This window comes from Anopheles coluzzii, chromosome 3 (genome assembly GCF_943734685.1).
Source record: "Anopheles coluzzii chromosome 3, AcolN3, whole genome shotgun sequence".
Classification (NCBI taxonomy): domain Eukaryota; kingdom Metazoa; phylum Arthropoda; class Insecta; order Diptera; family Culicidae; genus Anopheles; species Anopheles coluzzii.
The window spans coordinates 22,894,093-22,917,806 of NC_064671.1; the positions used below are offsets into that span (position 1 = coordinate 22,894,093).

The window sequence follows — 23,714 nt, forward strand, 5'->3', positions numbered from 1 at the left end:
GTATCATCGCTTATTGAACATTGCATCCCGAGCGAACATTGCGCGTGTAAAAGAAAACATGTGAAGTTTAACAGAAAGGTAAATTTTGTAAATACGAAGACATCTTTCCTGATATTTCTTTCTGCATTCCTTAGGCTGAAATCTACAAATTGAATTAAATTAAAAGGAAGAAAAAATCTTTTCCATTATGGAAAATGGATCATTACAAACCCAAACACCAGGGATTGACCCACAATGACCGACAGTTTCTCTGATGTTCGGCAAAGATACGGCAAAGTGACCCTTTCCAGCAGTTGTTACGGGGAAACAACATCACGGCCCCAGAAGAAAGCTTCCCTTACGCCACTTCCCGGAAGGAGCGAAACCGATTCCGCCTTTTGTTTGAAGAAACATGATTTTTCCTGCGAACGAAGAGAGTGCTTGAATATTTATAATGTCTAGCACGAACGGGAGAGGGCGGGTTTAGCGCGATGAAAACGGCCAGACCCCCCCTCCCCCACCAGCCATGTGGTGGTGGATCGTTGCGGTGTGCGGATGGAAGGTCGGCTTTTTCAACTTTTGCCCCGGCCCCTAATTGGTGGCACGGGATTGGCATTTCGTATTCAGCACGGGCTGCCTACCGACGCTGGCCGATGTGCAATGCTCATTTCTCAATCTGAATGATTAATTTCGCCTATTTGTGCTGGTAGGATGTCTTTGGCGTTCGTCTGCTGGCACTGTGTTCGTCTTTGGTGGTGTGTTTTTTTCTTCCTTTCTAGCGCTGTCGGGGCTTTTGGCGTTGGCGCCACTGCCTCGATTATACTGTGACGCCCTGAGACCGAGCGATATAAGATTCGGATTGTCTTCACACGATTTGTAAGTTGAGTCATTCTGCAGATTGTTCTTTTGTCGCTGTTTCGCCACCGTTAAAAGGCCGGTGGAACGGGGTCACTAAGGGGGCATCCGCCGCAGTTAAGCAAGTTGGGCGGAAGTTAATGGAAAAGTAGTTATTTTCAATTTGCTTAACTACCAGCGGGCAGACCACAGAGTCCGGCCAATGGGATGATTGTTGATGGGTGGAAGTGAGCAGGAAGGGGAAGGGCTGGGGACGCTTTTTGCATAAAAGCTGAGGCTGACGGCAGCAAGGAAGAGGATTCATAAAAATGGCAATCGCGAATGTTTATGACTGTTTTCTCTTTAAGCGACATCGCTGCTTTTACAAATCGGAGCGCGATTGTTTTGGGGGGAATGATGTAAACGAGTTTTTTTTTCTTGTTGGAATGTGGAATGGGCAGAAGTTTGCATATTGCCATCACAAATGGATTGTTATCATTATGCAGCGGATTGCATAAAGTTGTTGACGGCGCTCAAAAGCAGTTGGGCTAGTGAAAAATGAAATCATATTTTGAGTGCATTCAAAATGAGCCATGCTATTGAAAGAGATTGTTTTTAGAAATTTTCTGTTTTTTTGGAACAAAATAAGTTTTTTTTTCCAAACAATCAGTGATCTTTTTTAAATTAATTTATTTTTAACTTTTTACTACACTTTGGATCAGCTTCATAATTTAAACAAGTTAAATAGAACCTTGAGCTGGTCTCGTGCTACAGTCGTCAACTCATACGACCTAACAACATGTCCGCCATGGGTTCAAGCCCCGAATGGGTCGTGTCCCCATACGTAGGCCTTACTTTCGTGCTATTGGTAAATCAAATAGTCGCTGAAAGCTAAATAATATGAATAAAATTCAAATTTTAAGTAAAAAGAAGAATAAAAATTTGAATAAGAATAGCATGGATAAGAAGAATAAGAAGAAGGAGAAGAAGAAGAAGAAGAAGAAAAAGAAGAAAAAGAGGGAAAATAAGAAGAAGAAGAAGAAGAAGAAAAAGAAGAAGAAGAAAAAGAAGAAAAAAAGAAGAAGAAGGAGAAGAAGGGGGAAGATGGAAACCGAGAAATAATGATAAAAAAGCAACATTAATTAAAAAAAAATAACAAGATAAGGCATTAAGATAATTTATTTGAGCGAAGAAAACAGATAACTGTTGTAAAAAAAAACTAGAAAACAACTCCGCGTTGCATTGTATCTTTCAAATTGACCTGAAATTGTTTCACTAGTTTCTAAAAATTGAAGCATTTCAATTTCTTTCTTTCCTATCTTTTATGCCCCTTCCCGCCATCTTCGCGATAGGCGACCTCTCTATATTCCCACCGGGCTAACTCGATATGACCATTCCTCAAAAAGACCCATTCTTTAAAGCTCAGATTGCATTTAATTCATACTATCATTTGTTCGATTTTAACACTCCTTTATCCCTATTACGTTCTCGTCTTCCTTCTTCCTCATCCTTATCCTTTCCTTAGTAATTAAGAAACATTGTTAAGCCCACGAGGCGGACATTTGTAGAAGTAAATAAAAAAAAATAATAAAAAAAATCAAAATTTGAAAGCTCTTTTGGATCAAACCTTAAACTTACATGTACAGTGGAGGGCCGTTTATCCGGGTACCTTTTATCCGGTTATCCGTCTATCCGTGCTGTTGAAAAATGACCTAGATGACATTGCGTGCTGAGGAGGATATTTAAAATAGCGGTTACCAGAGCATTTGGTCATAACAAAATACGCCTTAATTCATAGCACATTGCAAATATTATCTTCGGAAAAACATGAAGTTTATAAAACTGGCTAGGTTTTACTAAAACATAATATTAATTTAAAAAACAAACCAGGATTTCGTGATAAACTAAATACTTTGACTCATTATCCATGTTATTCGACTATCCGTGCGAGGGCGAGTCCCGAAGAGCCCGGATAATCGGCGCTCCACTGTAATTAAATTAAAACTAAAAGTATTTTTTGCTGCTCTAACAGACAATGTAGGCTAGTTTAACAAAATTTTCACATTTTGTGCTTTGCTTCCTTTCCAAATTTATAGTAATTTTTCAAAGCAATAATCGTTGATTAATAAACCGTTTGGACTATAGAAATATACATTTTTGAGTTTTATGAATGCTGTGAAAACCCATTTTAAATAGAACATGTTACTGATTATGCTCTAGAAAGCTTGGCATAGAAATACCATTCATAAAAATATGATAGTAATTAAAACATTTGCTTAAATTTCCAAAAGACATAAAAAACCTTGACAAACATATGCGAACGATGGTTCGTGCGTTTTATTTTCTAAAACTCAACACAACAATACACTTGAAGAAGTTTATTAGCGCGAGCAGTTTGTCGGCAATGAAGGAAAAGATTAATAAAGCTCCTTCCGTCAGATGGGAAGGACACAAGGGAAGGAAAGAAAGGAAGCAGTCGGCAGTCCGCCCGTGGCAACAGTTTTCATTTCAATCGTTTCCGTCCACAAAAGCTGAACTGATCGTAAGACTCAAACTGCTTACGTCGCACGATGTCCTCCCATCCCTTCCAGCCCCTCCTCCTGTGTGCAGTGAGGCATCGCGCTTGCAGTCCGGCATGCGAATAAAGCCCGCCTTCCTCAACCCCCACAGGCCAAACGCGGAAAGAAACGCGACGCAAAAGTGTAAGAAAATTGATAGCGTTTCATCTTGTTGTTGCGATAAACAAAGTTTCCCCGCGCAAAGCTTTCACCCACGGGTCCCTGGCGCCCTTCTGTCAGTCTCTAGAGCGAACGAAGGCGACGAATTTAGGAGGGCAGCAGCAACCGAGGGATCGGCATGGTGCGCTTGGTGGTGCACGCGCGCGATAAAATCACTTATCACCGTTGTCAGTCACGTGCCACGGTGCTCCGCCACGTTTCCTTGTGAAGCCCCGTCATGGGAAACGAAATTGATTCGATTCCTGATAGCGCGACACACATTCGTCGTCGTCGAGATTAGTCTCGCTGCAGGAACGCTTTTGGCGCTTTGGCGCGTGCGGTGCAAAACTGGATCGCTGCATGCACGGGCGCACGTACTGTTGCGGGAAGGGTGAGTGTGTAGCAATGGGATTCGATTTGTTTTTCGATTCCAATTCCCCATAACCGGGCTCCCTCTCTCTCTCTCTCTCCCGTTGGGTGGGTGTGTTGTTTGCGCTTCCCTCGTTCAAAGCGTGTTCAATTGTGGTGCGAACGGAGCGAACGTTTGTTGGACAGGACAGAATTTCAAAGGGCCACCACGGGGCGAAGTGTCTTTCGTGGCGTGGGAAAAACAAAGCAGCATCTTTGGTGCAGCCGGAATGTCCCGGGTGCAAATTTCACCCATTCCCAGAAGTAATCTGTGAAGTTGGGCGAGCATTGTTGGGCCAAAGCCCCATTTTGCGGTTGCCCCAGTGAGGAGGAAGTTTTGGGGTTCCAGCGAATGGGACGATTTGTTTCGAGTCGCGTCGCCCGGCTCGAGAGACACGTCGACGTGGGGACGTCGTAGTTCGTCGGGCACCTGTGGTAAATTTGTCCCCCTGCATGCAGATGGCTCCGACCGGTGGTGGGGGAAACTTCACGAGAAATAAATTAATTTTCCATCGAACAGAATCAATCTCACGTGTGTGTGCTCATCCAAAAGGGTTGAAAACTTGGACGACGAACCAGCACCGTCGATTAACTCGTGTGAAGTTGAAAATCTTACGCTGCGTTCATCGAGCGCAGGTAATCAAAAGTTGTTCGTTCGCACCCATTGCGTCCTGCTCGTTTGCGACATAATAAACTGGGCGCTGTCGGGATGAGGCACTGCGGTGTTCATCCGAGCCATAGACACACACACACGTACAGGCATGTTCGCTCGGTCGTGATTTTCTAATAAGGTTAAACATTAATTGCAATTCCTCTTCCGACCGCAGCTAACAGCGCGCTTGCTGCTTAAACGTTACGTGCACTGAGCTTTACCTGCGTGAACGCTGCCACGGCACGTGCAGTTCCGTGCATTCACCGTCGAATAGGGGGATACGGGAGGATACACTGAAGTGTAGTTGGCAGAATAGAACAAGTTATTAAGGGTTTGTGAAGATCTGGTGCTGTGTTCCGGCATGAGCGGCCAGACTAATTGAAGGAAACAAACAACAATGTAGAACTCGGCTCGGCACGCTCTAACAGGAGGCTCAGAGAAATCCCTTCCCTGACTAACACATTCGTTTAATTCCGACCTATGGGTTTGATGTTCGAAGCTCAATGGATTGCGCTGTCTTGTGTGCCCAGGCAGGGTAAATTGACAGTGAGGCATTTTTCTTCAGCCTTGAGTGTGCTTCAAACTTCCACCCAGCAAGCACGCCACCCAGCAAGCACCCAGCAAGCAAGTAGTACAGGATTGCTTGCAATTGAATTGTTCGCAGCACACCCGACAAACATTGCGGCTTTAGTTGGAAACGCAAGGGTTGAAAATAAGCCTTCTCAAACAGTGAATTGTAAGTTTCAATCCGTTTTCTGCTGTTTATTGTGTTTGTTACTTATCATACGACTACAAACAAAAGTGAAGATGCAAGTTTTTTCACAAGGGAATTGGCCTTATACACCAATGCTTAGATTGACACACAGAAAGAAACCCCGTTGTTACTACATTTTCAAATGAAACAAAAACAAATCATCTCACTCATGGTCAGGAACACTATCTACAAATGACTTTGCCGAGCATGCAAACTGTTTTGATGCACTAAAGTGGCCCCGTGTACGTACGTACCGAGTACCTTTCGCTACCGCGGCAACTCTTCCGCTGGTAGAAACTGCGTCTTTCCAGGTTCGTCGTCTCCTATTACTCACTTCACCTGTCACGGCCGGTTGGCGAACAAATTTATTTATTTATTTATTTATTTATTTTATTTTATTAATTGCTCGGCCACGTTGGGTTACAGCAATAGTGCTTACTGACTATAGTATACAATTATTCACGAAGGAGTTGGAAGGAGTTTATGGTACGGAAAAGGAGCGAAGACGGGATCGGTAGACAGGATAGGATATATTAGCTATGACGGGGGAGCAGCACTCCAAGAAGGCAGCATTGGCAAATAGAAGATCTAATTGTCTTCTGCGTATATTTTTTATGCCGGATAATTGCAGCAAACCGTTTACCGACATTCCATCAAGCAGAGAAACATTTTCACGAGATACACCAGTAGGAATGAACTGATTAACGCACGATGCCGACGGTTTCCAGGAGAGTGATGGTGAATTAAAATCACCAAGTAACACCATAAGATCATTTGGTTTAAGTTTGCCAGCATCGAAACTAACACTCTCATGTAAATCGTCAAGGACTACTTCAGAAGAACGCAAATCGGGTGGGATGTAAACGGCGCCGATATAGATTGCAAGGTTTTGAAGCTTAACAATTGTCCAAACCAACTCCAGCGAGTCGAATGGCAGTGATAAAGTTGACGTGTTCAGCACGGAAGAGCAGGCAATGAGTACACCACCACCACGGCAACGGTTACTGTTGAGAGAATTGCGGTCGCAGCGATAGATGACATACGCATCCTCCGAGATAAGAGAGGACGGAATTGAGGCATCGAGCCATGTTTCAGTTAACACCAACACATCCATATCAAGCTCAGATAGAGAGAGGCGTAACTCGTCTAGTTTTGTGCGCAATCCTCTTACGTTTTGATAGTAGATGTTTAGTCGATCGATCGAAGGAATGAGAGAGCGAGATGCGCCGGGAGTGCTCTCGCTGCAAGTTATTAACGGCGGAAGAGAGTCGGACGGATTGTGTGTATTAGATGCAGGGTTAGCTTCCATCAATTCGGGTAAAGTCGGTAGTTCATGAAAATCTCGGTTTACGCTTGCTGAAAGTACTGCGTATAAGGCAAGCTCATAGGACCATGATCGGGTGAAATAGTGAAATCAGCGTTTCGCAGTTGTGTCGTGTGGTTGATAGAAGGTGGCGATGAATGATGATCCGATTCACGGGTAACAGGCGCAGAAGGTGCATGGGATGCTGCAGTAGTGGGTCGCCAAACATTGACGGAGCGGGGATTAAGGTCGATGAACTCCTTAAAAGAGATCCCGCGAGGCCAGGTTGAAGCAGCCAAAGCAATAGCCCGGTGCGAATCCGGTACACCAATTTTAAAAGATACGTAGGAGAGCGTAGAAAGATCCCGGTCGCGTCGTACAAGGCTGTATACCAAGATATCGTCTGTCCCTATGTTGGAACAGGCCATTTCACGGATCGCTTCAATCGGAGTATCAGGAGCAATACGGGAGATAAAGACCCAAGTACGGCGTGGGCGTTCAGGAACGGTCGTAATATTGTTGCAGGACAACCCTGTACCCGATGACAGCATAGCGCGTGTAACGGTATTGGTAGGCGACGAGTCGGGAGAGCGATCCATCAATCGACGTTTGGAAGGATTCTCACCAACAGCTTGATGGGTGAGCTTAGAGGCCGCAACTGGATTCGTGGTCGTTGAGTGCGTAGCAGGAATCGCGGAATGGTGAGCACTCGATGTAGTAGTATGCGTGGCAAGATGAGAGTTGAGCTTATTCATTAGTGAGTTGAAGGAAGTGAGAAACTCACGGTGCATGAGATCAAGCCCCTTGATGCCATGCTTAACTTCATCAAGCGTTGTGAGTAGTGGAGCCTGTGAGTAGTTGCGTTCCATTGAGTGAGAAGCAGTAAGTGAGTCGATGAAATCTTTCACGGAACGAATTGACGATGCTGATTCCTGTTTCATCAAAGCTATCTCGTTTCTAAAACAATCCAGTGAAGAGGAAAGTTCAAGTCGCAAGCCAGCTGATGTCGCCTGCACAGAACGTGAGGTATCGCGGAAATCGGACTGCAACGATTCCAACAGGTAGGCAGCATCACGAGAAAGGCCGTGCGAGAAGCGTAAAGTGTCAACGGCCCGCAAACGCTAAGCACAATCCGCGCAAGCCCAGAATAAATTTTGTGACTTCTTAAAATCACGCAGGAGCGGGGTTGAAAGTCCAATACACTTATCGTGGTAATAGTGTTCACACAGACCGAAGCACGGAATTGGATCGTTGCTAATAGCACCTTCACATTTCTTACAGATCACGGACGCCATCGCAAAATAGCGCAAAGTTCAACTGCACAGTGAGTGGTCACAACAACCGCAGGCGGATCGCAATGTTTATATGTTGAACCGTACAATTCACAGGTGCCGCACAAATTTGTGATACGTGAACGCGGGAGTGCAAATTAACCGAACTAAAACAGTTCAAGCACTTAAACACCAAGAAAATCGCGGTAAAAAATCAACTTGGAAACAGCAGAGTGAGAAAGCACAACCAGCCGCTATGAGTGACAAGTGACAAGTGTATATTCTACTTGTGTTGTGCCCTCTCTTTTATTCAAGCTGAAGAAGCACGGAAAATGGTACTTCTTTCGCAACCCCATTGCCCACGCCACCGACACATCGTCGTGGAATTCTTTTGCGTTGCAACCATCCCGTGGTCCAAGTGCATAGTGCAGCACAGCTCAACACAGTGACAGATGAAACACTAAGCTGGAAGAGCAATTTGATTCCATTTTCTACGAGCGGGCGAGAGCGTTCGTTCGCGGCACACGTGGCTCACTGTTCGCCTACCGGCAGTGGCCCGAGAAGTTCAAGGATAATAAGAGGAACGTGACGCATCGGGACGGAAGTGCATCGTGTAGCTCTGTGTGTGGGCTTCCTTTTTTTATGTCTCGGTTTTCGGTTGTCCATGCTGGTAGTAGTGCCGGGCGTAGTTGTTTGTGGAGTATGTTTCAAGGTTGCGGTCGGCATCATGCCATGATGCCGCGCACTCTTGACTTTGGGCATGATAGATATGAGAGGCGGTGAAGATACAACCGTGTGAATAGAGTGAAGAGCGGCCAATCTGATAGTAGGGACGGAATTTTAGGTCGGCAAAGGGAGAGGCAGGGGTTGAGATGGTATTTTGTCGGGAAGGATGTAAGCTTATTAGTTTCTTTGCTGAGAGTGCGCTCAACGTTGAACTTTTGTGCAATTGAATAGCTTTTGTGTGTGTGTGTGTCGAATTAAAATATTACATTACTTTTGTAAGGATTGGGAGTGCAAGTATGTTACTTAATTTTGTAAGGAACGGGAGAATATAGGAAAAATTTAGGACAAATTTTTAAGATTGGGATTGTAGTTGATTTTCTTCATTTTAACTTTTTTTGTAAACATTAATCAAATTATTGTCCCTTATTTTAATGTTTAATTCTTTAGTTATACAGCTATTAACAATCTTTGCTTCTGAATTGAAGTTTTTATGTTTTTCAATTGATTTTAAACCATTATACAAACAAAATAAAAAAAAAGAAGAAGAAAGTCTTCACAAACCAACACGTATAAAACGGCAAAATTTTCGTTCAAATGAATAAAGTTGATCAAAAAAACTAGCAGAATTTATATTAAGCGGTCCATCCATAAGTTACGTGACGCAATCTTTTTTATTTCCTCCGCCAAATTAAAAGGAATGTAAAACTGAAATGTTTCTGGAATTTCTTTATCACACCTTTTAAACATGTATTCCAATGAAACGTGTAAAACATAAACCCATAACTTGGGTGTATATTTTTTGTTATTTTATTCTTTTGATAAAAAACTGGTTTTATTGTTGTTATAACTGATTTAAAGTTTTTAAAAGTTAATAATATGCAGCTGTTGGAGCATTTCATTTTTTTTATTAAATTTACACAACTTCTAGCTCTAGCCATTCTTACTAAAGAACGAAAATAAAGGTTCCTTCCTTCCCTTAAGCCTGAAAGTGTTACGCAATTTATGGGTGTCATGTATAAAATATCGCAAAATTTCCCTGTTTTGAATCAATGATTCTTTGTCGTTTGTAACATCTGAAAATTGTACAAAAAATGATGATTTTTCTCATAGTGTATAAAATTGCATAATCGAGCAAACCACACATCTTCAATTAGAAGTAATGTTTGAGCAGTTTCGGCTATTGTAGCTTCAAAATGCTGACCTACGTCCCTGATGCAGCTTATAACGCACTGAAAACGGCACCAGTTTGAAGTCAACAATTGCAAACGTAAGCACTCGACTAAAGTTGAAGCACCTTGCACAACACGGTGCAGGATTGCCACACGACTGGTTAGGCACCGTCTCGCAACACTGTGCATCTTGTGTTCATTGACCTGTTTTGATGAACACAGTGCGGTTTTTAACTTTGATCATTTTCGGGGCTAGTATTTCGGAGCCGCAGCGAGGTCGTCCAGCAGAACGGGCGTGACCGCTCGTATCCTGTTTCCTTCCCACCTGGAGCTGACCTTCCGGAGGAAGAGCCTTGTATAGCATCACAATATCCGCCGGTGGGGTTTTTGGAAGCAGTATGCTCCACTACACGTTCGTTCCAGGGAAAATGGTGAATAGTGAATGCTTCTCGCTGGTTTCATCCTTGCTTCTGCATCTTGTTACAAAATATTTTCCATTCTTTCCCGCGTAGTTAACGGTGCGTCAAAAACGGTTTCACAAAAGAGCTTTACACGAGAATCGCTTAGCGCTCGATATGCCAGGTGGTATTCCGTGTATAGTAAGAAAAGGCGGGAGAGAAAGAGAAGGTGGGAAAGGTAAAAAGCCGGACCAACGTTACCGAGAAAGCAGGAAACCGGAAACAACATCTGACTGTGGAGTGTTGCTCAAAAACCTTCACCAGATCCGACACATCACACACACACACACACACTCATGTGCAGAGTGGTTCCTTCTTCACTTCCCAGCCCAGTTGTGTATGGTTGTGGTGGTGTATGGTGCTATGTAACTATTCCAACTTCAGCGAACTTTCGACGGAAATCGGCCAGTGTTCCGTAGCGCACGAACGGAAGTGAGCGTGTACTAGTTGTTCCCGCACGGAGTGCGCCTAGAGGACCGTGCTGGTGTGAATGTTTTTTTATGTATCACCTCACCTCGGTGGTTGTGTCCGGGCTTTCGTCACCGGGCTTGGTCCCGGTTCCGCTTTCTTCTTGTGCACATGGCACAAAATCACTTTCCTGAAATTAGATTCCGAGCTGTAAACAGCGCCCCGCGTGATTGTTGTATGCAAGAAAATTCAAGACACTGTGCACGGGACTGTACAGCAAGGAGGAAGGAACGATTGCGTGGCAACACATTTGCCGGCATGGGAGTGCTGGATAATTCATGTGGAAAATTGATTTCCCCTGTCGATGTTAAAATTACAGGGTACTTTTTAATTACCAGTATCACTCGAAAAAAAAACGTTACACACACGTTGCAAGTGGTGACTAAATTAAGAAAAGCGGGGACCAATTACGGCAAACAGGTGATAGATTGCTATCGATTGCCAAGAAGAAGATAGTTTTAACACTTGGAAAAACAAAAAGAGTTGTGTCATAATTGTACAGTCTGTTAGTGTTTCTCAAGACAAACGATTAGTTAAATTTTACTTCTACCTTGAGACGACATTTTAGATTGAAACTTTCGTGAGAGTTTAACGGTATGCTTGTTGCCTAACATTGCATAACACTAGGAATTGTTATTGTGTAATCTATCCCACTTATAAATTAAAATAAAGAAATAATACATGAACTTGATTGATTCATTTATGGTTTTGCGTGGTTTACGATTCCTGAGAAGTGCAATCACTTCTGCTAATTGGCTTTGCACCATAAGTTATTACAGAAAATTCTAACATTCGATTGTATCGCTTAACTAGTACTTCATACGCTCAGCCAGTGATATGGCCCAATTGAGAGGATGGAGAAGCATGGGGCAGGAGAACAGGAGACTGTCCTTATAATCTGCTGATATCGTACGAAATGTGAGCTCTATGGCACACTGTCCCCCCGAAGATCCTCTATGGACACAAGTCTCGAATCATCCGAGCAGAGGATGCAAGCGCTCTACCAGTGTTAGAATGACGCATTCTACTGACCATATTTGCCAATTCGAGCATGGTGAGTGAAGGTGAAGAATGATAGTGGCAAAGGTTTGACAGCGGCAGCGGCAGGAAATCATCAGATCTACACAAGCTGCAAAGGAGCACAGCAAGTTCGATGGACCAGGTGAAGCAAAAGCTGTTGAAGATCGAGAGCACAGTAAAGCAAACTGAAAGAAAGAGAACTTTAAGGATAGAGAGAGAGAGAGAGAGAGAGACAGAAAAGAAGAAAAAGAAGAAGAAGAAAAAGAAGGAATAGAGAATGTGTGATCCTAAGAAGTATCTTCTTCTTCTTCTTCTTTGACACAACAACCTTTGTCGGTCAAGGCCTGTATCACTAGTGGGCTTGGCTTTCAGTGACTTATTGATTTACCCATAACAGGATAGTAAGTCCTATGTATAAGGGCACGGGCCATTCTGAGTTTGAAACCATGGTGGACATTTTTATTAAGTCTTTCGAGTTGACGACTGTACCACCAGACCAATTGCCTAAGAAGTTTACTACATAATTACGTTTGAATAGTGTGGCTAATGATGACTGACTAATGATGATAGTAACTAATGATTTTTACTTCCTCCTATCGTTGACTGTTGTTAACTATTTCAGCTTTATTTGTTGTAATTTGTCTGTTTGTTGGTTCTTTCTCTTAATTTTCTTAAGATGTTTAACATTTCATCTGTACTGATCAGAAGGTTTAGCAGGTGAAACTAGGTGGAGATGGAACTAATCTGAACTAACAAGCTATCGTTTGTGGTTAGAACTATTAATTTACCTTCCTATGATCTGTGTTGTGCTAATGTCTTTGTTATGTTTGCATGCTATTGCAAGTATAATGCTGTTTGCCTGCACGGTATCATGTGCGATCGTTGGATATCTTCAGCGCGTCTAGGGTCGTGTGAATAAGCACGTGGGATGGTTTTGACTCGACGCAGCATGTGCAATGTGGGTACCAGCTGGATATCCGAAACACCCGCCTTGGGAACATATGGACATACAATTTCAAAGCATGATGCTAAAGTCTAGATTAAAATCTTTAATGCTTTCTGATTGGATGCTTACATGCATTGTAGATATGGTTGGCTAAAGCTAACAGACAAAGCTGTTAATCGCACAGTACAATTTTGAAGCATCATAGTAGCTTCTGTACTGTGTTATCAGTGCGTTAAAAAAACATCGCACAGCTATACAGCTCAAAGTTCCACCAACATGTCGCACAACAAACCAATCACACTGCAACGTATCGTACCGCCCCTTGCGCGTCGCTTGAAAAAGTGAAAGTAAGCCGGCATCGAAGTCTGCACCCACTGCGGCGGAATCGCGGCACGTTAGACTTGAGCGATCGCTGCCTACAGCAAGCGACGAACCCTCCCACCTTACACGTTGTCCGATCAAGACACGCACACACACACGTTGTTTGTTGTGCGTTTCGTGGTGTGGTGCGTTATTTTGGTTTTCGTTTACTCGCTCGCTCGCGTGCGATCGGCCTTTTCATTACATAAGTTCTTGTGTGCGTCTTATGCTCCGTACGGTCCGCACGGCCGGCGTTTCAGTCGCTTGGGCACCATGCTGGAACGCGGAACGATAACGCTGCTGGGGCTGTTGCTGGCGCTCGTCTCGTCAGCTGATCGGTGGGCCGTGCTGGCATTTCGCAAATCGTTTGAAGGTTAGTTCAGTGTGTGTGTGTGTGAGTGTGTGGTTAGCAGTGGTCTAACCACACCACACGAGGAAGTGCGCTTGGAAAGAATCCGTAACGGGAGTAGTGCCAAGGTTACAACACAGCGATTGTACAAGTGATTCCCCCTTTTCCCCTTTCTACTCGGTAATCGGTTCGCTTTTGGCTTCCATTTCAGAGCTCAGCGTTCATACACTTCCCGATTCCGGTTCACTCGAGGGTAAGTAAAGAAGACAAAACAAAGCGATAAAGTAATCGATCAATTTCTCCTTCTCTTTGCAGATTGCTCACTGCGTTTGCAAAAGCTAGCTCATGATGAACCACCGGCAGCACCGTTGGAAGAGTTTCCATCGTACTCCCGCGAGTTCGCTCATCTGGCTGCGATAGGCTGGAAGTCCAAGAGTAATGACGACATTGAGTGGCGTTGCAGTGGCAGTCTTATAGCGGAGAACTTTATTCTAACCGCTGCACACTGCACGCAGGATGAAGGGTTAGTGTCCGGGTGCAGTGTTCCGAATATGCTGGAAAGAACTGATTCCTTTCGTTTTCTTTTGCAGCGTTGAACCCACCGTGGTACGTATGGGTGATCTCGATCTGTACAGCGCCAAGGATGATCGTTATGCGCAGCAGGTAGAGATAGCGGAAATTATCCGCCATCCAGAGTTTAACTTTAGCAGCGCGTACCACGACATAGCGCTGCTTCGGCTAAAGAAATCCGTGACGTAAGTGGTCTGTCTCTCTGGGGCGGCACAAGCGAACGCACGCAAACAAGCACCAACAGCCACCCAATTAACCGGTTTTATCCATCGGCTGTTGTGTTTCAGTGTCACCGACTTCGTCACACCGGCCTGTCTGTACACGAACGATTCCCTAACATTCGACAAGCTGCAGGCTGCGGGCTGGGACTTTTGTGAGTAAACGCACCGCCGGCAGGGTTTGGAAGGTTTTGTTGCATCTGATTTTTATGCCCTGGGTTTGCCTTTCTTTTTTCTAGATGCAGAAGTATCGCCACCGATTCTAACTACCCCGCTCAATCCGATCAATCAAGATCGCTGCAAGTTTTGGTACCGCGACAATAAGGAAGCCTTTCGGAAGGGTATCAATCGGATGCTGATGTGCGCGGGTGATGAGCAGCTTAAGAACTGCCCGAGCGATACGGGCGGTCCGCTGCAGGTGAAGCTGTTGTCCAGCTCTCGGTACACGCCGTTCGTTGTCGGCGTGTCGGCGCTCGGTGTGCCGTGCGGTGCAACAACGCCCGGTGTGTATGCGAAGGTTCCGCACTACATTCTGTGGATTGAAGCCGTGACGAAGCTGGTGTACCATCCGCCAGAGTGCGTCATTCGGCACATCTCCCGGCGGGAGCTGGACACATCGCTCGTTGCACCGGAATTGAAGGTAAGGGAGAGTGATTGCAGTTGGTTGGAAGTGGTGGAGTGAAATTGACGCGCAAGTGGAAATCAGCTCAGTGATCAGAACTTTGCAGTGAATTATGATGTTATTAAGGTCAATGCTTTCCTAATTTTACCATTTTTAAACAAGTGGAGTAAGCATTTTACTCCATTTTTCATGTTAACTTTAGTTAGAAAAACATCACAGGTGTGGTTGAGCAGGTTGAAATTGAAAAAAAAGTAACTTGAATCAATGTTTGACTGTGAACAATAATTTAAAATTCGTTGATAGACAACGAACCCTTTATTATTCCTTAAAGTTATTTGATACACAAACAAGTTTTAACATGTCTGTTTGTCTTTCTATTGTTCCCTACATTATGCTACGTATCTGTTACTCAATTTGGTTTCAATTTAAATCCTCATCAAAATAGCTATCAAAAATTCAGCCAGCTGTAAAAATAGAGCTGTTGGAAGAGAATGGTTGTTGATTCATTGATGGTGAACAGTTCGCAGAATAGAAAGTTGCACACCTTGCCATCACCCTGCGCTCTCTGTAATAGAATGAGGATGAGTGTTGGATGTAATTTGAACTGCTTTGCTGTAATGCTCTTGGCAATGCCGAGATTCACATTTACAAAGATCTAGTGTAATTCAATTGAGCCGTGCAGATAAAATCCTGTATTTAAAGCCCGGGACAAGTTAGCATCAACGGTAATGGCAAAAGACAATGAATGGATGGATCGTGCCGGCGTGCAACCCATCTTTCGTATCGAGTGTCCCGGTTTGCTGTGAAGGCAACAACAATCCTCCCAAGACAGCAGTGCAGCAATCAAGTTGGTTTGATTTGAAGTGTTTCAAGACAAACAGGGAAAGAAGAAAGAGATTCAATAGAACTCCTCGTCCGGGTTTCCCGTAATTAATTGAATTTATTTACTTCGGCTTGAGAAATTATAGCAACACAGGCGCACAGACACTCAATGAACGCACCAGTGACGTAAGAGAATTGTTGCTGATCTTTAATAGTCACGCGCCCCGTACCTTCCCGTTCTCGCCCGTTTGCTTCCAGTGAAGTTCCCGGTGCTGTGGCCCAGGCGCACAGTGTAAACGATAAGCAAACGATACGTAACAAATCGATCCCTTCGTTAACAGATTTAATGCTCGTTATGTTACGCTTCTTAAGCTTAGCTGTCCGACCAGTGTGTGTGTGTGTGTGTGTGTGTTCAGTGTTGCTGCTGCTGGGATACGTACACACGTTAGACACGCGCCCACTAGACACTTCGCCGTGGTTGTGCATGCTGTGCTCACTCGACTCTCTGTGCTCTTTTGCAGACCACCGCCCTGGAAACTCATCTGACCGGCAAGAAGGGAACGGTCGAGGCAAATCCTTTGCGTGCTAAATTGCACGTATTCAAAGAATTTAAGGTTAGTTAAACAACGATATTTACTGGCACGGGTGGCTCTGGTGGCTGTGGGTACGACGCTGTCGGGCTGCAGTTCCCACATCCTCCCTCCCCCTTCCTTCTGAGCAAAATGCAGGTACAGGTGTGTCCTGTACAAACATCTGCTCGTTCCGTCCCTGTCAGCAACGGCCAGCACACAGCACAGTGAGTCTTGAGCGTTTTCTGGTAAGGAGCTAACGAGAGCATCTTTTCGACTTTTCGTTGTACGATTTTTGCGGACCCCCCCCCCCCCCCCCCAACACGGACGCCTCGATGCTGGTGCATCCCCGCTTCTGGAGTTCAGTGTGCTGTGGGCAAGGATGGTGAGAACGTGGAGTGGCTTTGCGGTTGCACAATTGTTGCACAGGACTTTGCACTGACGTCTGCCCGATGCGTCAAGGATGTGTAAGTGGAAGCTCGTGGGACCGCAACCGAATCTTGGTTCCGGACAAATCCTGCCACAAGTTCCCTCCGCTTCATTCCGCCACTCGGCAGGAAACGGGAGGAAACTGGGAATGGGTACAAATGAAAATGTTAACAATTTTATCTAACATTCGTTTTCCGCTTGCATCCATCCGCCGGCATCCTGCCCTCTTCGGTACTGGACTGGCTTACCCGATCGCACGAACCCTGGACCCTGGGGGCACCACCACCACCACCACCACCACTACCATTGGAGACAGTGATGTCGATGTGGTGAACTATCGCAACGACTGGAAAAAGATAGCCGAAGTAATCTTCCACCCGGAGTACGACAGGAAGACACTCTACAACGATCTAGCACTGATTCGGCTGCAAACCGACAACCGGTGAGTTGTGATGTTGCTATATTTATTTCCGTTCGCCTTCCGCTTTCTGTGGCTGGACCGTCGTGCATTGTTCTCGATTGCTCTGGCTGGTCGCTCTTGCCAGCCAACCCGCAACGGTGTGCTGACCGGTGGGCGGGTGTGGAAAGCAGACAAGCCGGGGGGGGTTTATTGATGGCGTTTATGCTGTGTTTCAATGTATCCGCTGCTTGAAACCCATTAAAACCATGTCGGAAACGGTCGCTTTAGTCCGTAGTTGTTGGGTGGGATCGTTGAGTGTAACATTTTTTAACAAGCTTTGGTAAGATGGGATGGATTTTTTGAACATATCTTAAAATGTGTATGCGTTCAGTGGTTGACTTTTATACCCCTCGCACAACATTCTTCCAATTTGACGACCTTATGGTATTCTGGGTTTGTTGCATGCTTACGAAAGTTTAAGGAAATATGTATCAATTTGTTAAAATGCAAACCCATAATGTTGGAATAGAATTGCTTTAACAGAATTAATATTTTGGAAATCTACACTTCAAACTATTAAGTAAGGATACAACAACATGTTTACATGATAAAGTGACTCGTAAAACCCAGTAAAAGGTGGTTAATCCTTGAGTCGTCAAACGAATTTATAACAATTAAGGCGAAATCTATTTTATGCTTTCTGATGTTAATAGGCTCTGCCAACAATCATTTACTTTACTGGTTTGTAGTTAAGTGGCATTAAAGGTAGCACCTTTTAGTCTGGGACATTGCTTTTAGTAAACTTTGTATTTGGTATTGTTGACTGTTCATTGGAATGATAGACCAAATCTTCTTCTATTTGGCTTCACCGTTCTACGCGGACATGCCGGCCTATACAGGCTGTCGAGATTTTATGCATTACCACGTAGTCGGATAAGTCAATCCTTGCTACGGGGGGACGGTTCATTCTGGGCTTGAACCCATGCCGGGCATGTTATTGAGTCGTTTCAGTTGACAACTGTACCACGGGACTGCCCCAAATATGCAACCTTATAATTGTATTAAATCTTTAACTTACCTAACTGTAAGAAATAGAGACACAACAAACAGCAAATTAAACAAATTATACTATACTAACAATCAGTTTCGTGAGCATTGCTAGGATTGAACCACAGAAAAAGTGTATCTTAGATTAAATTTACAAGCCATCTCAGTCATACGACGCTTCTCGCTATAACCACATCTTTCATAGTCAGTTCTAATCGGTATGTTGTTATGAAACATTCTACGACAGACAGTTATTTTGACTCTAGCCAACAATTTTGGTGCATCAGTTGCATCGGAAAGATTCGTTAAAATAAAGATACATTGAGCATTAGGGCCGTATCTGTGCTTCATCGCATGCGATTTTATCGCACGTGCTGAAAAAACGCTTTTTCGTATAATATTGCGATTATTTGGATGATTTTAAAAATGTAACGATTATGGAAAATTAACTTGAGATTGTTCCTACAAAACACCACATATTTAGTTTGACAGATAAAATCGGATGCGGCGTCCTATGAAATAAAAAAAATTGATTCCGTCGCACGACGAAATCGCACGTCCGACGTTATCTGTCAAATTCCATATAAAATTTTGACAGGCCTTGCGATAAAATCGCATCCGATGGAGCACAGACACTAGTCTTTTTACGTCTCCTATGAAGCTTATTTAATCCCAATAATAAACAATACGTTTCAATCGTATGCAATTAACGAAGGTTAATTAGTTCTAAAAAGTATTTTATAAATTTGCTATTTTAATCTTATAATAAAAAAGAAGAGTACAGTTTACTTTTAAGTAAAAAGTATATAAAAGAGGAAAAAAAGCTAAAAAAGCCTCTAGATTCCGCATGCTTCATGACCTCATTCTTATTCAGATTAAGTGCATGTTAGAGCTAAATATTGGTGAAGTATGCGATGACATAGCATCGCTTTCAACTCAAAAATGAATATTCAAGGAATTATTGAATACCCTAGATTGGCTTTGGAACTGGAATTGAACGACAATGGTATTGGTTATCGTTTTACAATTTAGCTGCAGCTGCAGATTGTTCAAGCAATAAGCGAAAATATTAAAATTATTTATCAAGTTTTGATGCGTTTACTGATGTCATTAGAGTTAGATAAGCTAAAAAGGATGTACAAAGGTTCCACGGGGTCTTCTTTCTAGGATACTTTATTTTTCGTATCAAAAGCTTCAATTAAAGATAAACAGAGCAGGACCAAGACATACCCGTGAATTTGGCATTCCTTTCCTTGTTCTGGAAAGGCTCCATCGTACTTCAAAGCATAAAATTTTAACCTAAACTTTCCTTTACCTTTTTCCACACATAAATTTGCCGCTTCCCCAAACCACCGCGCACTGCCCGGCAGTAATCGATACGACTGGAAGGCGGTGTCATGCATCGGAGCACCGGGCGAGGAAGATCAAAGCGAGTACCTAACGTTCGGCATCGGACCGTACAACCTGAACGATGACGGGCGCACGGATGGCAATGCGGACGGCACGGAACGCTACGTAACGGCCACGCTGCAGCGGGTGGAAAACGCCAACTGTACCGAAGCGTACAAGGGCTACGGTATACTGAAGAGCGGCCTGAACGCCACCCAGTTCTGTCTCGGCTCGGGCGGCGATCATATCGTGCCGGGTGCGTGCGAACCATGGAACGGTAACGAGGTGCTCGGCGAGATTCGCCCGCCCATCGACCCGAACCCTTTCCCGGAGGATCTCGTGGGCGTAAGCTCGTACGCACCGGACTGCGGGTTCGGACGGCGGCCGCTCGTGGCCTCGCGAGCGATCGCGTTTCGCGACTGGATGGACACGGTCATCTACAAGACGACTAAAGTGCAGTCCGTACCGCAGGTGCTGATGGAGAAGGAGCTGGCGCTGGACTACATCTGCGAGGCGTCGGACCGGGAGGCGGGCGTGTGCGTCCACATCGACCACTGTTCGCACCGGGCGCTCGCCAAGGATGTGGTGAAGGTGTGCACGAACGAGACGGCCCCCATTGTGTGCTGTCCGGTGAATTCCTTCATCGCGACCGCCCACCTGCCGCTGCTGACCGAGTGCGAAACAAACTACCAGCGGTTCCGCAAGAAGTACGCCGACTTTGTAGGCGACCGGGGGACCGCCCAGCCGCTCGAGGACGGTGCCCATCCGCACTCGGTGATGATTGGCTGGAAGGTCAACAAGACGGCCACCGCCTGGCACTGCACGGGCACGTTAATTAACCTGAACACGGTGCTCACGACGGCGGGCTGTGCTAACAGTGTGCGAAGGTACGTTGTGTGTTGCGGCTGAGCTCTCTGTAAATCCCGAAGCCCGGGACTGTTGTGTCCTCTGGGAATCGTTTTTCGCTCGACCGTCAGGCGATGATAATTTAATTACGCTTTCCTCGATTTCTGTCTCTCGTTGCTGGTGCAACATTCCAGACGCAGCCCGGAAGTGGTCAGTGTCGGCGAAACGAATGTCGCCAGAATCTACGACGGTGCGGCACAGATCATACGCGTGAAGGAAACGATCCGGTACCCGAGTTACAATGCGAAAACGCACGACAACGACATTGCGGTGCTGAAGCTGGAATCGGACGTGCTGTAAGTACTAGGCACAGACAAACACACAATTACACACACACATAACCGGTGGCTTAGCAATGCAAGCAAGCGAATGCACCATCAATGTTGGTTCAATCATTTGCTAATAATACGGACTACGGATTGCTGGTGTGGTGTGGCGACGAACGTACCTAGGTGTGCTGGTATGCACCGACGAGAGCTAAACGATCAAAGCTCACGGGCACTGTGCACTGTGTGTTGCGGTGGTTTTCGAGCTTTCGATGGTGTCGGACCTTGTTCACACCAGCGTGAGTGTGTGCATGGGTAAAGGGATGATACTTGAAATTAGATTTTAAATAAATTATACCCAATGCCGAGTTCGAACGGAACAAAGCTAATATTTGATTAGATTTGTTGCACGGGGCTGGTCGTGCTGGAAGGTTTGATTGCATTAAGGAAGGACACAATTCCATGGTAGAAATTGTGCTCCTTCACCCAACACTTTAAACAGAGTTGGAGTCACATTAAATTCTAGTTACTTTTAGGCAAATTCAAATTCTTTCTTTACATTTTGTTTTGTTTTTCTATCCCCTTTTTTCCAGCGTCAACGAAAATGCAATTCCGGCCTGCCTGTGGCGCGACCTGAACCGCACCCCGTACTACGGCCAGGAGGTACACTTCGACGGTCAATCGCTGACGGCGCGGGACAAGAACGTGGTACACAACCGGGACTGCCAGCTGTTCACTTCGCACACCGAGCTGACGAACGATCAGCTCTGCTGGCAGGAGTTCCGGCTGCGACCGGACGGTGCCGACGCACCGAACTGTGGGCGCAAGGGCAATCCGTTTATTACGCTGCAGCGCACCAACAACATATATTTGCCATATCTGGTCGGGCTGTACAGCTACGACCGGCAGTGTGCCGGCGGTGAGCCGATCGTTGCCACGCGCATCTCGTCCTACATCAATTGGATTAGTCTGTACATGTAGGGGCATTACGGGGGCTGCATGCGTTGCGGTTTGGATGGTCAGTGGTGAGCGTAATTGTACTGCTATTTGCAAAAGGCGAGGGTGGTATCAAACCGCCCAGTCCAAAACCGCCCATGGCGAACATGGCGCGCGTGAACAAATGTGACGAAAATTATCTGCTAAATTGTTACACCAATTCTAGCGCGGATGGGTGTAGCACGCCTGAACGTGGCAATAAAATTCACGCAAATAGAAACGCGCCATGTCCTTTCGTGGAAGACTGTTGATTGCTTGAATGGACAGGACCGTGGCCGTGGTGTCGTGTGGGTGATGTAATTCGGATTGGTTTGACCAACCTTTCCATCACAGCGAGTGGATGTACGTGCAGATGGGCAGGAATAAAATTATGTATTTGTATTTTCCTAACACTTTGTATTTCATTGTATGCAAGCTGTTCCAAAAAATCCGATTAATATATATAGCAGTTGCGTTTAATTGGTGAATTTATTAGAATATCGTGACAAAAGTTGCCATTTACAAACGATAAAAAGCTACCTGCTGCATACATGTAAATCGGGCTAAAATTTCGGCGGTTCCTTCATTGTTCTTCCACATATACCGGGGCGAAGAAAAAAATTTTGGGCATCTTCCCCTCGAAAGCGGCAAAGGTACCGCGGGGTTTCGTCAGATTTGGACAGTGTCCATGTCTCTGAGGCGTATGTGAGTACTGGAACTGTATAGGTACTATATAGTCCCAGCTTCGTCCGTCGCGACAGGTTATTTGAGGTGAACTGATTTCTCAGGCTGTAGAATGACCGGTTGGCAGCCAGCATCCTTACACGCAACTTAGTCATCATGCTATTGTCGTTGCTGACCTTTGACCCGAAATATGTGAATTCTGGGGAACTTCAAAAGTGCATTTACCTATTTGTACGTCACAGCTGCATAGGGTTGGATTTGTTATAGGTACGGTCGCTGATGTTGCTACCATCAGTTTGGTCTTTGTCTCATTTATCTGCAATCCAAGGTTCTCTGCCGCCTGCTCGAGACCTACAGCTACATACGAGAGCCGCAGACCAATGATATCTATATCATCAGCGTATGTCAGGATCTGGGTTGACTTATAGAAGATGGTTCATGTAGTCTCCACCCTCGAGTTATGGATCTCTCTAGCGCCAGGTTGATTAGGAGACAAGCAAGCCCGTCCCCCTGGCGCAGACCTTTGGTGGTAGCAAAAGGTCCTGAGAGTTTTCCATCCACCCTCACCTGGCATGTGACGTTGGTCATAGTCATTCTAACTAGCCTTATCAGTTTGGCCGGGATTCCAAAAGAGCTCATAGTGTCATACAGTTTTACCCTGGCTATGCTATCACATGCAAATTTGTAGTCAATGAAGAGATGGTACGTGTCGTGTCTGTATTCTGCCATCTTCTCCAAGATCTGCCGAAGGGTGAAGATCTGATCAGTGGTTGATTTTCCATTTCGTAATGCTCTTTGATAGTTTGCGACAATCTCTTCGACGTGAGGGTCAAAACGATCCTGAAGAATCAAGGAGAACATTTTGTAGGCGGTATTCAACACCGTAATACCCCTGTAGTTGTTGCAGTTCAACCTGTCTCCCTTCTCGTATATGAGGTAAATGATGCCGAGATTACAATCACAAGGCATCGATGATGCGCTATCCCACACCTCAGTAACAATTTGATGAATCTCGTTTTCTAGTAGTGCGCCTCCATTCTTGACCAGATCAGCTGCGATTCCATCGGTTTCGTTAATAAACCATAACATACATTAGTTAAAGGCAAACGTTAAAGTATGCTGTCAAAAGAAGTGCTTAGAGGTAAAATTTAATGGCAATGGTTTTAATATAACATATTTACGCTTATCTTTCACTTATCTTTCAAGGTTTAAAAGACACGTTATTAAAGTTTGTTTTACTTGAATATGTTAACAGTTTTAAGCTGGAACGGTAGTTAGTTTTTACCCTTTCTTGTAAATTTTTAACAATTCAATTATTTTTTTCATGACTAAAAAGAATAATAAGCCGGTCTCATAGTACAGTCATCAACTCGTACGACTTAACAACATGCCCGCCATGGGTT

The 23,714-nt window shown here is 44.8% G+C and overlaps 1 protein-coding gene across 2 annotated transcripts; it reads left to right on the forward strand.

Moving 5' to 3' along the window:
- Positions 1–12,974: 12,974 nt before the first annotated feature.
- Positions 12,975–22,038, forward strand: LOC120958933 (transmembrane protease serine 9-like). Of its 2 annotated transcripts, XM_040382019.2 has the most exons (12): positions 12,981–13,438; positions 13,626–13,667; positions 13,730–13,937; positions 14,005–14,169; positions 14,272–14,357; positions 14,442–14,842; positions 16,168–16,260; positions 16,582–16,682; positions 16,961–17,086; positions 19,462–20,367; positions 20,521–20,682; positions 21,246–22,038. In XM_040382019.2, exons 1-12 carry the CDS (start codon positions 13,339–13,341, stop codon positions 21,631–21,633), a joined length of 2,778 nt encoding a protein of 925 aa, XP_040237953.2. In that variant the 5' UTR covers positions 12,981–13,338; the 3' UTR covers positions 21,634–22,038. The 2 variants fall into 2 exon arrangements, with proteins under 2 accessions (XP_040237954.2, XP_040237953.2); XM_040382020.2 differs by lacking the exon at positions 16,168–16,260 and having other exon boundaries at positions 12,975–13,438.
- The last annotated feature ends 1,676 nt before the right edge of the window (positions 22,039–23,714 follow it).